The sequence below is a fragment of the Lampris incognitus genome, chromosome 1, assembly GCF_029633865.1.
Source record: "Lampris incognitus isolate fLamInc1 chromosome 1, fLamInc1.hap2, whole genome shotgun sequence".
NCBI classification, from domain to species: domain Eukaryota; kingdom Metazoa; phylum Chordata; class Actinopteri; order Lampriformes; family Lampridae; genus Lampris; species Lampris incognitus.
The window spans coordinates 132,980,575-132,997,882 of record NC_079211.1 but is presented as its reverse complement, the minus strand read 5'-3'; the positions used below and the strand labels follow the sequence as shown (position 1 = coordinate 132,997,882).

The 17,308-nt window shown below is 43.4% G+C and overlaps 1 protein-coding gene across 1 annotated transcript in view; it reads left to right on the top strand.

Annotated features, from left to right (window-relative positions):
- The window catches only part of si:dkey-112e17.1 (uncharacterized), a 47,468-nt gene extending 30,210 nt beyond the window's left edge, over positions 1-17,258 (top strand). The window contains exons 4-7 of the mRNA XM_056287296.1: positions 1,735-1,870; positions 5,021-5,163; positions 14,774-15,016; positions 15,570-17,258. Of these exons, the coding sequence (XP_056143271.1) occupies positions 1,735-1,870; positions 5,021-5,163; positions 14,774-15,016; positions 15,570-16,319 (1,272 nt within the window). The 3' untranslated portion in view covers positions 16,320-17,258. The remainder of the gene's footprint in view (positions 1-1,734; positions 1,871-5,020; positions 5,164-14,773; positions 15,017-15,569) is intronic.
- Positions 17,259-17,308: the final 50 nt, after the last annotated feature.

Below are 17,308 nucleotides of genomic sequence, written 5' to 3'. Positions count from 1 at the left end.
TAGCTACAAGCATGCTCTACAAGATGACATGAATGAAACATGATACACACACGACCAGCGCCGTGTATAGAGAGAGTCTGGCCAACTGGCTACATGGGCGCCATATTGCCTACCAACTGGTAGGCAGTCCCATACGTGCGCTATTCAAAATCATGCTCATGTCATGATCTCTCAAGCTGCACTTTCAAAGAAATAAGGGAAAACAGAGATGGGGTGCCAGGCGAGGTTCTCAGGCACAGTGAGCATGGCTATGGTGCGGTAAGAGTGACAAACGCAGCGGCAGGCATGATCGAAAGGACGCGTCAAGCGGCTACATTTTGAGTGTTGTGAGTGAAGTTGAAGTCAGCTGAGTGAACTGGATGGTACTGGTGATATACTAGATATACCTATAACATGTGCGGATCCAGGGGGCCCACCCGGGCCGTGAAAATTTTTTTCCCAAATGACATAACAATGGAGAACACATTGGCCTAAAGGCTTCTGATTGGTTCTGACCAGGATGTAGGTCGGTATATGTCATCAGCAGGAGAGCAGCGATGGCAATACTTACATTCGCCTTTACACTTTTCTTTCACCTGACTACTGTTGATACTGTATAGCGATCGATACTCCAAAAGTTTGGGTTTGGTCTTGTTTTGTGGTCTTCCTAAGGTCGTGTATTTCTTTATCACAATAAAAGGTCTGTAAATTTAAGGCAAAGTTTGTGATTTTTTAAATTTCTTATGGGTAGGGCATGAGTCGTCCACAATTAGCAGTTAGCCAGCAGTAAGTGTACATTTGAGTGAATAATAGGTGTGATGCACAGGTATAGAAAGCCTGACACCTGGAGTGTGTTATTTCTAAAAATAAAAGGTGTATTACATTTAATGTTACAAGTTGGCTTCATGGATAATGTGATTGCTGGACTCCCGTCACAAAATGCAAGGTCGTCCAAAACAGCCCAGATTCCCCCTCAAAAATTTATGGCATGGAGGGAGAATTCCAAAAGTCCCCCCCTCCCCCACACAAACACTTTTAGACCTCTGGCGGAAGCTCTGAAGTAATGTGATATTACAGGTTGCTTCATTTATTTAATATGAAAATATTTTCAAACCCAATCTCTTGCAGTAACACACCCAGACACACACACTTGAAGCAATGTAATATTACCGAGCACAAGTAGGAAGGAATAAGCTGACCAGCTCAGCCTGCGAATCTTCACGGTCCAAACTGCCCTCCTTTGTGCATCCTGTGGAAATCGATGCATCATATGGCCTTGTCCTGGCCGAACGGAACAGCCCCAAGCCACACAACACACCATTTCTCCTTCAGCTGCTACAAATCGGCGAGAAATGGGCCGAAAACGCAGGAAAAATCACTGAAACGTCATGATGACAGAGCCAGACATTGGTAGGCAACATGGCGCTCGTCAAGCACGTGACATGCTGTCAGCCAATCACAGCGCGTGTTGCAACACCCCCCCCCACCCACATGACAATGTTAGGGCGGATCTATAGATGGCGGTATTTCCCCAATAATATAACGTTTGCGCCATTGATTTGCCGGGCCAGAGAGACTAAGGGGAAACGACACAAGTTGAAGTTATTTTAAAAACCTAAAGGATTCGGGGCTTTTGAGAAAACATTCGGGCCTAAGAAGCGACCCCCTGCACCGCCCCTGGGTGGAGCATGGCACAGCGTAGTAAAAAGTATTGTGGATAGACATGTCCCCTGAATGGCGTATGCTGTGCTGTAGGTGCCAGAGGGAGTGCAAAGCACAGAGGCTGAAGTCAGTGAGCTGCAGCTAGTGGCTGCAAATCAGGCCAACATGGAGGTTCCCGGAGAACAGGAAAACAACAACCTCTCTCTCAGCCACGGCCTGCAACACCCAGGTGAGGGCACACACACACACACACACACACACACACACACACACACACACACACACACACACACACACACACACACACACACACACACAAACATGGCCACAAACAAACATAGACATGTAACCCTGCATGTACCCTCACATACACGTATTAACATGCACATATTAACATTGACTAATAGATGGGAACTGAACTCGCATACATCAGTGCCCACCTACATGGCCCACCATGGTACCTATAGGGTACAGTAAACTGATTATTGATGCTACCAGTCTTTCTTTTTATGTAATTTTGCTCAAAAAAATCTGTCATTTCTATTGTTTTTTTGTAATCTTTTAACAACAGACACACTCAAATAAATTAGATAATAACAACAGGTAAGACAACATGATGACAGGGCACAAGGAAAATTTCAATTTAGATTTGGCTCTTTGGCCTTTTTTTGTCTTCTTTTTAAGGCAGTTTGGATGAGAATTTTGAACAGAGTGATTGTGCTCCCTGCTGGTGTGGTTGTCCCACTCAGCCCTGTCTCTTCGTTTTTAGCCAAAATGCAGACTTGGTCTCATGTTAATGCGTAAATACTTTCATATAGACAAGCATGGGCATGCTCACAAGTAGCTCAATGTCACTCGGAATATGAGGGCTTCTGTTCACAATGAAGCCACCCATGCTAAAAATATAGGTACCCGTGCTACTGCATGGTAAAAACATTAACCAAAAGGCAGCTGTTATGTTGTCTTGATGCATACTCAATAATCCAGGTAAGAAAACCAAAGGTTGAATCAGTTCATCTGGATATGTTCTTTTGAATGTCAAAAAATGTATCCAGATAAACTGATTCAACCTTCTTTGAACACCTGTTATGTTATATTCACAGAAAGACTTGCTTTTTCAACACTTCCTTACTGACTCCACCGCCATTTTTCTCTTTTCACCTCTATCCATAACCCATGACTGCATCCCCTTCCCTTGCTTACGACTGACAGATACCACTGGGGTGTTTGGGCCCTTTCCAACAAGGCCAGTTAATTAATTAATTTGTCTCTTAACCGAACTTAATGATTTTGGCATAACTGGGCCACTGTAAATGAATTTGCCCCAACCTAGAGTAGGAATCTAGAGGGGTCTCATGTCTCATTGCAGAATTTCTGCGGTCCCCAGGATACAGACACACACACACACACACACACACACACACACACACACACACACACACACACACACACACACACACACACACACACAGACACACACACAGACACACACACACTGAAAGCCCTTTGAAACTAATGGTGAAGAACATCATTCAGGCGGCAGGATTGTGGCTTTTCTACACGGAGTAGCTCATCTTGTCTTTTCACTGACAGGGACAACAATTACACACACGCAGAACACGAGACAGAAGTCCTAACCACAGCACACGATTTGGCATCACACAAATAGAGTTTCTCAAAGGATGGATCATACGCTGTCAAATGCTGAAAGTGTCTCCGCTCAGTTCCTCAACCATTTTACATGCTGTCAGCTGGGGAAACTTGAAAAGAGAAAGCAAAAATGTTCTCAGTTGTTGCACAATACATATTATTCATCCATCCATGCACAATACTGATAGGGCGCTGATGTTGAAAATGTCTCAATGTTCAAATCTCGTAGGTTACGCGTGACATGTCAGAAAAGTCTGTCGAGCTTCTGGAAACAGAGTAAATATAGTGGAAAATGACTGTATCTTACCTTTTCTCTTGATCCTTAATGAACCCATGTTGTCCAGTGAAGGTGTGGGTCAGTAAACGGTGTCAGGCAATACTTCAAGCATAGCACTGAACATCTGTATCAGTAAAAAGCAGTACGGATGCTTACTCAATTGTTGTTTTTTTTTAGCTTTGCTTGTCTTCTCAAACCATTCAGTTCAATTCAATTTTCAATTCAGTTATGCTTTATTGGCATGACTGTATTAATTACAATGTTGCCAAAGCAAAACAGGTCAACAGAGTACTAAAAAACAAACAAACAAACAAAAAGGAAAAAGGAAAACATAGATCTGGCAGAAACGTAGAACAGCACTTGAACAGCAACTGACACCTCAGATCTACGTTTCAGTGAATGAAACGTAGATCTGAGGTGGGACTATATGTGAGAGGGAATACACAAGGTGGTGTGGCGCCGATATGAAAGTGGATGAAATGCCCGCCTGATGAAGCCTTCAAGATTCTAAATTTGCTGTCAAGTAATTTCTGTCAGACAACCGGATGCCATTTTAGTGCGTTGCTGTTTAGCTGCAATGTGCATGGGTTGTACTGAAACTATACAGTAGAGGTATACTGTACGACAACTAACTCTGGACTCAACGTGAATGGAGGGAGGGACACAAAATGTTTAAATGGAAAGAAAAGTGTCATTTGTTTTTAGAGCATCACACCTTAACCCCCCCCCCCATTTCACAAATCTCTCTCACTCTCTGTCTCGCTACACACACACAAATCTCTCTCTCTCTCTCTCTCTCTCTCTCTCTCTCTCTCTCTCTCTCTCTCTCTCTCTCTCTCTCTCTCTCTCTCTCTCTCTCTCTCTCTCTCTCTCTCCCCCCCCCTGGACCAAGCCCAGCCCAGATTTGTGGGTTGTGGTATTTAACCCACAAAGCAGCCTGGAAGCAGTTTGAACAACAGGGGAGTACAGCCCCCTCTTTGTCCACTCCAGTCACACTGTCAGGGGTTTACACAAAAACAGAGCTCTCATAGTAAAGGACTTTAGATTAGGGCCCCCTGCCATTTTGTTTCACTAGCCCAGTTAGTTTTTGGTTGAGTCTTAATCAATTTTAAGCATCAAATAGAATAAATATCTTTAAAAAAATCAAAACTTGGTTCATAATTTCAAAGTAAGGAGGGTGACTCTTGAGGTGCAAGGATGGCACCAAACCTCACGTCCAGTGCAATGGGACAATGTGAGAAGTTAACTGTATGCTTTTTAAATCTATACCCAAATATGAGCATTCAAAGTGAGAACATGGCTTGGAAACAGACCTTGATGCAGTCACCGCAAGCAGCCTAGCACAAACACAGTGCATGGGTGGACGTAACTGTTCATAGAAGCTTTTTAATCGAGTGGCACAGAAAATTTTGGTTTCAAGTTCACCCTTGCTTTACCCTGTCTTTTTCTTAGGCAGTGCCAGTGGTGATGTTTCCCAAAACACAGAGATGGAGCTTTCTTCTGGTGGCTTGACAGAACTGGACCTGGAGACAGATGAGGTGTTCATCGCATCTTCAGCTCCCAGCCCCGTCAGGTTACCATTCTCCCCCCACACGGTAAGACCCACCACCACCTATGTGCCAGAACGAGGATTCACGGTGATATTTCTCACTATGGCATACACTCGGAGAAAAAGAAAACACAAACACAGGAAAGAGATTTAGGAGAATGATCTTTTCGACTACCCGATAGTGAACGCTATATGCAGTTTTTCTGTGCAGTGTATTTCGAATATTAGGAGCACACGGTAGCATTGCAATCCTCTGAAACACCATGAAATGTTTTCCTTATTCAATGTCAAAGCTGAGCTGTTGGTGAGTGACGCCTGCAACAACTGCTGCACTCTGGAGGAGACATCCAAGTGCCAGGGGGGTCTTGTCAGACATTTTTGCAACAGGGTGTTTCATTACTTTGAATTGACCCATTGCACTTTAATGAGACCGACATCTTTTATCGGCGGGCTGGGTGTTGAGCTACATACAGCATCATACTATAAAATCAAGGGGGTGGGGGGGGGGAGTGTCCAAGCCATGAGGACTTTGGGGGACAGGAAGATTGTGAAGGGAGTGAGGGAGATTGAGGAAGAAGCAAGAGTTTGACCCAGCATTTTTTCCTGTGCTCTTTTGTATTCTCTTGGAATAAGAGTTGGCATAAGGCAGCCCTGGCAGCTTTTTGAAGGACTGGCAAGCTTTTCTACAGCTAATGGAGTATTATCCGCAGAGCCAGATTCCCAGCTCCAAATTTGTGTGTCTCTGTGTGTGTGCGTGTGTGTCATACTCACATTGACGCACAGTGTGTGGTCTGTGTGTGTGTGTGTGTGTGTGTGTGTGTGTGTGTGTGTGTGTGTGTGTGTGTGTGTGTGTCTTTTGTCTTTTTTTTTTAAGTGGCCCATGTAAAACATGTTTTAGATATAATAATGATAATAATAATAATATTTTCAAGAACAAGGGCAATGTGCAGAACTGTAGCAACTACAGAGGTATAAAGTTGGTCAGCCACAGCATGAAGATTTGGAAAAGAGTAATAGAAGCTAGGTTAAGAGGAGAGGTGACGATTAGCAAGCAGCAGTATGGTTTCATGCCACGAAAGAGCACCACAGATGCGATGTTTGCTTTGAGAATCTTGATTGAGAAGTATAGAGAAGTCCAGGAGGAGTTACATGGTGTCTTTGTAGATTTAGAGACAGCATACAACAGGGTGCCGAGAGAGGAGGTGTGGTATTGCATGAGGAAGTCAGGAGTTGCAGAGAAGTATGTAGGAGTGGTGCAGGATATGTATGAGGGAAGTGTGACAATGGTGAGGTGTGCGGTTGGAATGACAGATGGGTTCAAGGTGGAGGTGGGATTACATCAAGGATCGGCTCTGAGCCCTTTCTTGTTTGCAATGGTGATGGACAGGTTGACGGACAAGATCAGGCAGGAGTCTCCATGGACGATGATGTTCGCAGATGACATTGTGATCTGTAGCAAGAATAGGGTGCAGGTTGAGGAGAGCCTGGAGAGGTGGCGGTATGCACTGGAGAGAAGAGGAATGAAAGTCGGTAGGAGCAAGATGGAATACCTATTCGTGAATGAGAGGGAGGACAGTGGAATGTTGAGGATGCAAGGAGTGGAGGTGACGAAGGCATATGAGTTTAAATACTTGGGGTCAACTGTCCAAAGTAACGGGGAGTGCAGTAGAGAGGTGAAGAAGAGAGTGCAGGCAGGGTGGAGTGGGTGGAGAAGAGTGTCAGGAGTGATTTGCGACAGAAGGGTCACAGCAAGAGTTAAAGGGAAGGTTTACAAGATAGTTGTGAGACCAGCTATGTTATATGGTTTGGAGACAGTAGCACTGACAAAAAGACAGGAGGCGGAGCTGGAGGTGGCAGAGTTGAAGATGCAAAGATTTTCACTGGGAGTGACGAAGAAGGACAGGATTAGGAATGATTATATTAGAGGGACCGCTCAAGTTGGACGGTTTGGAGACAAAGCAAGAGAGGCAAGATTGAGATGGCTTGGACATGTGTGGAGCAGAGATGCTGGGTATATTGGGAGAAGGATGCTGAATATGGAGCTGCCAGGAAAGAGGAAAAGAGGAAGGCCAAAGAGGAGGTTTATGGATGTGGTGAGGGAGGACATGCAGGTGGCTGGTGTGACAGAGGAAGACGCAGAAGACAGGAAGAAATGGAAATGGATGATCCACCGTGGTGACCCCTAACGGGAACAGCCGAAAGTAGTAGTAGTAGATAATAATAATAATAAAAATAATAATACATTTTATTTGTGGCTGCCTTTCAGAGCACTCAAGGACACCTTACAGAACACAGTTTAAAAAACAAAAAAACAAAACAAGCAGCACTGTATCAGACAGCATAAAATCAAAACAAAGCAGGGTAGAAAATAAAAAGTTAATACAACAGATAAGTATAAAATCAGCAAAACTCAATGAAGCGTGCCAGTTTGAAAAGGTATTTTTTGAGATGAGATTTGAAGGTTGAAAGAAAGTCAATGTTGCGAATGTCTTGTGGGAGAGAGTTCCATAAGCAGGGGGCAGAATGACTGAAGGCTCTAGACCCCATGGTAGTCAAGCGGGCCAACGGTGTAGTGAGTTGGAGAGCAGAAGATGATCTGAGAGTGCAGGAGGGCGTGTGGATATGAAGGAGTTCAGAAAGATATGAAAGAGCTAGGTTATTAAGAGCCTTAAAGGTGAGAAGCAGTATCTTGAAGTCAATACAGTATTTAACAGAGAGCCAATGGAATTGCTGAAGAACAGGAGTGATATGATCTATGGAAGGAGTTCTGGTAATGATACAGGCAGCTGAATTCTTGACCAACTGAAGTTTATGAAGACCCTTGAGAGGAAGACCAATGAGGATAGAATTGCAGTAGTCAATACGGGATGTAACAAAGGTGTGAATGAGTATGGCGGTGCTGTTAGGTCTAAGTGATGGGCAAAGATGATTAATATTGCATAGGTGGAAGAATGCAGATCGAGTAACATTGTTGATGTAAGCTTCAAAAGATAATGCGCTGTCCAAGATGACACCCAGACTCTTAACCTGAGGCAATGGAGGAACTATAGAATTGTCAATAGTTAGGGGGAAACTATCAGGTTTAGCCAAAGTAGATTTAGTACCTACTAAGAGGACCTCGGTTTTATCACTATTAAGTTTGAGGAAGTGGTATGAAAACCAGGATTTAATTACTAGTAAGCAGTCAGAAAGGCAAGTGGGTGGAAGAGTGGAGGTAGGCTTGGTGGATAGGTAAAGCTGGGTGTCATCTGCGGAGCAGTGAAATTGAATGCCAAATTTCCTGTAATAGGTAAATAATAAATAGGAGAGGTCCCAATACAGAGCCCCGGGGAACACCGGTAGTAACAGGAAAGGACTGTGATCTCAAATTTGTAAGTTGAACAAACTGAGTGCGGCCAGAGAGATATTATCTAAACCAGTCAAGGGGGGTGCCAGTTATTCCAGTGGAAGCTTATCTCTCTAGAAGGATGTTATATGAGATGGTATCAAAGGCTACACTCAGGTCAAGAAGGACAAGTATAGTTAAGTGCCCAGAGTCAGCTGCCATCAACAGATCATTAGTGAGTTTCATCAAGGCTGTCTCCATACTGTGCATGGAGTGAAAACCAGACTGGAATTGTTTAAACAGATTGTTGCTAGTCAAGTGAGCGTGTACATGAGTTGCGACTGTTCTTTCAAGTGTTTTAGAAAGAAATGGTCAATTTGAGATTGGGTGAAAATTATTCAAATTGTTGGGGTCTGCACCAGGTTTCTTGAGTACTGGAGTTATTGCAGTTGTTTTGAGAGATTAGGGAACAAGACCAGAGGTAAGGGAGGAACATTTGATATCCGTTATTAAAGATGATAGAGAAGGTAGACAGGTTTTTACTAAATGAGTAGGAAGGGGTCTAGCTGACAGGTAGATGATTTGCATTTGTGAATAAGACCAGATATTTCAGCTACAGTTGGGAGTTTAAAACTAGATAGTGAAGAAGAGAGGGGAACTTAGAAGGGTGAATAAAATGAACTGTATGCGGTATTGTTTGACAAGGTCAATTGTTGATGAATATTTTCAAATTTGGTGTTAAAAAAGGTCATGAAGGTGTTACATTGAGCAATTGAATACAGGTGAGGTGCAAGAGTGTCCGGTGGCTGTAAAATATTGTAGCAAATTCGGGGGGCAACCACAGGAACCGCTGCAGCCGGGATGCGAACCTGTATCTATCTATGTCTGTGGGAGACATCGCTAGCCTCTCCACTTAAGGGTCCGACCTATTAGCCAAGGGCTAACGTGTCTACTTATCCATGCACGTTACAATATTGTTTACCATGGAAAACAGGGTTCTAGTGTTCCCTTCACCTGATCTAATTAAATTTGCATATTAAGATGATTTTGCTGTGGACAGAGCCTCCTTATCATGAAGTATGTGTTCGTTATACATGTCTTTATGAACAACAAGACCAGTTTTCGTGTAAAGGCGTTCCAGGCAACGGCCTAAGCTGTCATAGTGCAGGTGTAAACCAAGGGGCAGAGTGGGTAAAGGAAACAGACCGGGTTTTTAAAGGAGCAATGATGGACTATAAAGTCCATCATTGTAATGAGAGACCAGTTTGTCTGGGGTGGATAAATTGTCTTTGCTGGGGAGGTTATCAATTCCACTAGAAAGAGCAGATAAATCAATATTCTTTATATTATGGAATGAGATGGAGCGTGACAAATTTGTTTTGGATACTGTTAAGTTAACATCGCAAGACACTAACTTGTGGTCAGAAATGGGCAAATCAGATGGTTTGCAATTAAGAGGAGTTACACCAGAGCAGCAAATCAGATCAATTATGTGTCCTTTTGGAGTGCGTAGGAAAATCAATATATTTCTGTAATCCAAAACTATCCAGGCATGATGTAAAATCCCTTGTGAGAGTATTGCTGACATTGTCCATGTGTATATTAAAATCACCCAGCAATTTTACATTAGGGGACAAAGAACATAAGAAGGTTAGAAAAACAGAAAGTTCGTTTAAGAAATCATTGTTGGGCTTCGGTGGTCGATAAACAGTGGCTAGTGTAGTAGGATTTGGTCCATTGATTTGTAGGGCAATGGATTCGAATGAAACATGCACAGACACAGCTATGGAAGACAATTTCCACTGTAAAGTATCATGACCCCCCCCCCCCCCGCCGCCAGTGTCATGGGATTTGCAGGTGTACACAAATCCAGGAGGAATACTTTGATTTAATAGTAAAAAGTCATTGGGTTGTTGCCATGTCTCAGTCAAGCATAAAAAAATCAAACTTGCGATCATTCAGTAGCTCATGAAGTAGGAGTCCCTTGTTTGTTAGCGAGCAGATGTTAAATAACCCGATGGTGAGATTATTATTCATTTATTTTTGTGTTTACTGTGCAGAGGGGAGAAACCATTGCAAGCGTCAATTAAAACGAGTCACCTGAGGGCTCTCACATCAAACTCATCTACCCAGTGTCACTGAACAGGCCAGCTACTTCACTGACGTGGGCTTCATGAGGACTGGGTGTTTTTTAAATGACCATGTTTGGTGGCTTATTACCCACTTTGTGTGCCTCAACTAAAAGTTGCCATTGTGTCCCCCGGCTTTGCTGACCAAAAAAAAACATTTCATTAACCCCCCCCTCTAATTCTTGTCTAGACAAAGCTAGCTGCTAGTGACTCCGTGGGAAGGATTATCCGCTCCCTTTCGCTCTCTCCCTCACTCTCTCTCTCTCACTCCCCCTGCTTCTCTCTCTCTCGTTCGCTCTCTGAAGAACCCCTAAACCCTCACCATGCCCTGATCTGCAGCAGCGGGCTGATCAGGAAGGATATGGCCCTAATGTAGCCCTCCTACATCTAACTTGTCACTGACAATTAGCGAGGAGTCTTAGCCTCTTATAGTTGCTGTAGTATAGGTGGCCTATACATGGCTCCATACAGTGTACAGTATCCAGTGAAATGGTCATTAGTCAAGCCTCTAAAAGGAAGGACCTACATTGTATATGTCATGGCAATTATTGAATTCCACGCTGGCAGAAATGAGGAATGAGACAAAAGTCTCTTACAGTATTGTCACATGATTTTAATATATGTTCATGAACAGACGCATCCAAGCCCAGGTGCCTGAATGCACACCGATCAATACAGTACAGTCTCTCTTATAGGACAGTTGTCTGTTTTTCCCCTCCTTATCGCATGTCTTCCAGCTCTCATCCACCAAGGCCATTTCTCCAATTTACTGCGTACAGACTTGCTACACTCAGTGAGTCTCCCATACAGTCAACAATTAACAACAGGCCCTTATTTGTGCACCTGGAGAAGACACTTTATATAAGAGTACCTTTGTTCTACTACACATGGACTTCAAGCATCCATCTAAGCAATGTAGGGTCATGGGGAAAGAGTAAAAGTAAGCAAATATCAAATGTCAGTTGCCCTCACAGAATACCAGATAAACCAAGAAGTTCAAACATGTAGTTAAGGGAAATACATGAGCCAAAAACCTGAATGAAAACACTTTAAAGCCCCCTCCTGTGCACTTGACAGCTTTAATATGCTTAAAAAATGAATGCATTTGGTAGGTGAGTAATGCACTCTACCATGCACTCTGGCCGGCTGGCTGGCTGGCTGGCTGACTGACTGACCGAGTGCTCCAAGCTAATCAGTACAGTTCCTTCTTGCTAATCCATTAAAATAGTACACAGCACAATCTGTAGGGAACAATTAGGGTTTGAGTTGGAAATGTAGCTGGTGCCAACGACAGCTTGATGGATTACATCTCTCTCTCTCTCTCTCTCTCTCTCTCTCTCTCTCTCTCTCTCTCTCTCTCTCTCTCTCTCTCTCTCTTCTCTCTCACTCTTTCACTATCTCTCTCTCTCATTCACCATCTTTCCCTCATTCATTCTCTCTCTCTGGTAGTGATATCCCTTATAAATTCATTCAAGGGAGAAATTAATCAACTGGGAGCAATGGGGATGCACTGGTATACACATTTTTGATTAAAGCATTAGCCAGTACACAGCAAAATAAGACTATATTACTGAGGTATTTTATCTTGTTTTAAGTCTCATATTGCTTATTTGAAAATATTGATAGTAAAAAAAAAAACTTTTCTCCCACTGGCTGGTGTTGTTTGTTTCAAGAAAGGGCACTTGTCTCATAATAAGAGGACCCATTCATGACATCTACTCCAAAAAAAAAAAGAAAAGAAAAACGATTTCTTTCCCGTTCAATGAAAGTTCTATATTACAAGCCTTATAACCATGAAAGCACACTTTCTTGAAACAATCAATATCTGCCAGTGGCGTAAGAAAATGTAACCAGCGATATCTTGAAAAAGCATTATGAGACTTGATGTAAGATGCAGTACCTTGATAAGCCCATCTATTTTTGTAATGTAGAGTGTATGTTAGTTGACCATTATGGAAATACAACACTAGTTGGGATTCATGGGACAGAGATGATTGATAAGTAATCCTTTTATAATAATGTAAGGCAGATCGAACATCCTCTTACGTGTCAGAAATAGGCAGACTTTCAGTTCTCTTTCTGCTGTGAGCCCTGACAAGTTGGAAGCATGGCTCTTTGGATCTGATGTCGGATCTGATGCCTGTTTTAGTCTGGCATCTGCTCTATATTTGGCACAGGTGCCCTCGATCAACCGGTCAAGGTTTAAAATGAGATGTTACAACACAATTGTTGTCCAAAGGCTGTAACTATGTGAAGCCTCTCCTATCCATGCTCGGTACTAGAGATGCGTGCCTGATTCAATAGCTAGCCTGTTGCCCTGGCCCAGTCTTTTAGGTCAGTGACCATTCTAGCTGCAGTTGAGTGCTTGGGCATAATGACACCTCTGATATGTGAGGTATTTATAACATTTAGTCTTCTTATTCTTAATCAGCTTCTTTCTCTTCTTCTCTGACCCACTTTGAACCTGCATTTATCCTAATGCTGCTCGACAGTCATACGCCTCACACACTCACACCCGTTACCTCAGTCTCCATGTTTGGTCACCCGATTAGCAGCTAGCTGGAGCTTTTGGAGGTTGTGTGTCTTGCTCAAGGGCACTTTGACAATGGTTGTTAACAAAGAGGAGGTGCTGCGTTCAAGACAACTCAGAACTCTTCTTCATGTTGGACATTTTCGACTTCCAGCGTCACACGTTCACTCTGTTTACTCAGGGCGACAAAAAAACCCCAAAACAAAACGGATGGTGTCATTTCATCTGTAGCATTTTTGAGCAAGCTAACGCCACTTAGCTGAGCCGACAAGCGAAATAAATTGCTGATTTGATATAATCGTTTAAATGTCACATATTGTGAAAGTGAAACATTTAAATACTAACACGTCACACAATTATATACATCTAAATATGCATTAAAATGTAAATAAACACTTTTACTCTCTTACCATGAACTACGAATGCTGCCATGTTTGATGCACTGTGATGTCACCGTTGCTCAGGCAGGGTTAAAATGGCACTCTGAAATGACAGATGAATTTTCAACCTGTAATTTCAAATTTGACAATTGTCCCTTTTTTCCCACGAGTCTTGTTTTTTTGTTTTTTTTAATAGTTCTGAGTTGCTTGACCACAGCACTATTACTAAATTATCTATCGAAAAATAAATAATAAAATATATTAACTAATTATTATTGTCTTTTGCATGTGCTGAAAAACTCAGGTTTATGAGCTCTTCCTGAGCTGTATATATACCATACGAGGAAATGGCTATAAGCCTGACCACCGCAAATCAGGTCGATCTTTTCAGGCAATGCAGGTTGCTTACTGAATGTTATCTTTACTATCTTATTACAACGAGTAGTGTCTGCGGTAATTTCTAATAAACATAATCCCAGTGTGTGTCAGCCCTGTGATGGCCTGGCAGCCTGTCCAGGGTGTCTCCTCGCCTGCCGCCCAATGACTGCTGGGATAGGCTCCAGCATCCCCACGACCCTGAGAGCAGGATAAGCAATTTGGATAATGCATGGATGGATGGAAAATATATTAACATCTTACAGCAGCAATTACTTCTAGATGCACTTGCTCACAAACATTTATACATTTTCAGTGGAGTCGAAGTCTCCTCCTTGAATTAATGCAGATGATGCAACAAATGAAACCAATTTGTCAGTGAGTGAGTTAGAAGCCAAATTCATGAGGTGATTTGCGTCTAAAAAGAGGTTGCAGAGTTGAAGATGCTAAGATTTTCATTGGGAGTCATGAGGAAGGACAGGATTAGGAATGAGTATATTAGAGGGACAGTTCAGGTTGGACGGTTTGGAGACAAAGCAAGAGAGGCAAGATTGAGATGGCTTGGACATGTGCGGAGGAGAGATGCTGGGTATGTTGGGAGAAGGATGCTGAATATGGAGCTGCCAGGGAAGAGGAAAAGAGGAAGGCCAAAGAGGAGGTTTATGGATGTGGTGAGGGAGGACATGCAGATGGCTGGTGTGACAGAGGAAGATTCAGAGGACAGGAAGAGATGGAAATGCATGATCTGCTATGGCGACCCCTAACGGGAGCAGCCGAAAGTAGTAGTAGTAGTAGTAGAAGAAGTAGTAGTAGTAGTAGTTTGCATCTAAAAAGACGTGTCCAGTGGGCATTAGACACAGAGCCCAACCACCTCTCCTTCATGTTTTTCATTAGTTTCATTTTTTTTTTTTTTTTAGCAGCAGGATCGTTTTCTACGCCACAGTGACACTGGCCCCAGCATTGTCGGTGACTGGCCGTCCCCAGACCCCGTGGCCCATGGCATGGGTACCAGACCCACAAAGGACGGCAGTGCCAGCAGTGCCAGACCCAGGGCTTGGAGCGTACGCACCTTCCAAGACTTCCTGCCTCCCCTGCCACAACTCCATAAGAAGTGGTGCAGTTGGAACTCCACCAGTCCATTCACCAAGCTGGTGGACAGTGTTAGTACTACAGTTGCATCCTGTGTTTTCAAAGTTAAGACCAAAAAGATGGAGAAAATTACATGGGTGGATAGTATTAGGCTCGCACCCCCCCCCCCTTCTGTGTGAAAAAGTCATGGTAGCAATGAAATGTAGTGACACCATGTATTACTAATGTTGTTAGGTCCGATTTGGTCATTCCTTTTCTCTCTCTCTCTCTTTCTCAACCTCCCTCTCTTTTTTTTTTGCTCTCGTTCTCTCTCTCTATCCAACATAATTTGTTGTACTTCCTTCCACCAGAAACATTGTTTGTTTAGCTGATGCTCTAATCCAGAGGGCTAACAAAAAGCACAACATTAGAATAAGCCCTATAAATTCCTCGATCACAAACGTTACAACTGGACTCTTAAGAAGACTAAATCCTGTTTGGCTGCACTTTAATTGAAGCAATAGTACTGTGGTGTTGTGTTCATTGATGCAGAAAAGTTTCACCAGTACTGTAACTGTACCACACCCACCCTGGGATTTTTAATTGGTGTATGGCGATGAAATAAATTCTCTCCTATGGTTTCAGGCTCCATCTGGTCTGGTGGCTGACTGCCGTGCAGAGGACAGCCGGAAGGTCTTCTCAGACATCCACCTGGAGGCCAAAATGAATAACAGCACTGTCTCAGACACTGCAAGCAGCAACGCCTCCTACCCCCTGACCCAGCCCGCCCAGCGTCTGCGGCGCCTCAACTCCGCAAGCAATCTGCGGCGCTCTCGCTTCACCGGGCCCTGCTTTGGCCTGCTCTCTGGGCCGGCTGACGTCAGCCAAACATCAGGGGGATCGCACGGCCAGGCCTCATCCTCTGAGTCTAGCCTAGGGTCCTCTTCTCATGGTCAGCCTCAAAGTGAAAGCTCCCAGTCTGGGAAGCGCCGTGATTTTCCAGCTGAGAGCAACCATGTCAGCGTGCCGGTATTTGCCATCTCTGAGGAGGAGGACCGGCAGCCTTTGGTCCAAGCTGAGCACCTGGGCCAGGCCTCTGCCTCGTCCATGCCCAACGGACTGGTTAGGGGGGCATATGAGGGGCAGAGGTCTCCAATGGGGGGCACCTGCCTCAGCCCCCAAGGTCCGGCCGATAGCCCCAAGCAGCAAAAGGCCAGACCGGATTGGAGACCGTGGGGTGGCAAGTTGTCTGGAGGTGCCAGACCGCATCTCACCAACTCAACCATCGCCATCGCCGAGTCAAAGCCTGCCTTTGAGCACAGCACATTTATTGATGCCCACACTTCCCTCAGCCAACCAGCTGTGCTGTGCAGCGTGGCTGGTAAAGAGATGTGACCAGTCGGTTATTAAGAGAGCAGAGAGAACTTGGACTATATGATGGGCCAGTCAAACTTTTGTGAACTCTTTTAGCACCATTTTGTAAAACATGTAACCTACTTGTTTGATTTCTGGAATCAGCTGTCTTCTGAAATTATTACCTGCATGTCATAGGTTCCTGCTGGCAAAAGTATGGTTGTTACCAAGTCATTATTATCCTCTTTTTTTAAGTGTCTTTAAACAAATATGAAATATTGTGCTGCTAATGATGCCGATGCATTGACTGCTATGGTATTGTTGTGCTAAAAATACAATTGAATGCAACATGCAAAGAATCGTTGACGTTGTCCAAGTCAGTACTCCATGACTCCCCAACTCTTACAAGCACTTTTCCTCTTTACCAGATTGTTCGAACTCATTTGACGTTTTTCAGTGAGCTGTTATGTCCTGATATACTGTACATTCTCCATTCCCAATAGGCGGTCATTTTGGATTTATTTTTTTTTGTGTGTGCCAACATCTGCCTTTTTTCTTTACATGGGTATTCATGCATTTCATAATAGGCCAATACATGCTTTTACCAATTACCCACAAGAGTTCAGTTGAGCATAGATTGTATGTTAATATTGATGCAACAATGCATAAATATACCCTAGGGCTTTTACTGGATCATAAAAGGGAATCAGTGTATGAAAGCAATTACTAAATGTATGGTATTAGATGTAAATGTAGTATAAAAGACAGACTAGCAATTGCAATGGTGTTAAAGGAGCTGGCTATGAATTAAAGTTTAAATACAGGTTGTCACCTTTTTTTTTCACAAGCTGATGTCGACCTATATAAACTGCAATCAGTACATAATTGAAAAGACACGGGCTAAAAGCAGCCCTATAACTAGAAACACGTGTTAATAGATGCAATTTGAAATAAATATGGATCACTGAAACAAAAAAAAGAAGTTCCTTTCGTATTTCCTCGCATTCAGTTCATCCGATCAAAAAAGAACC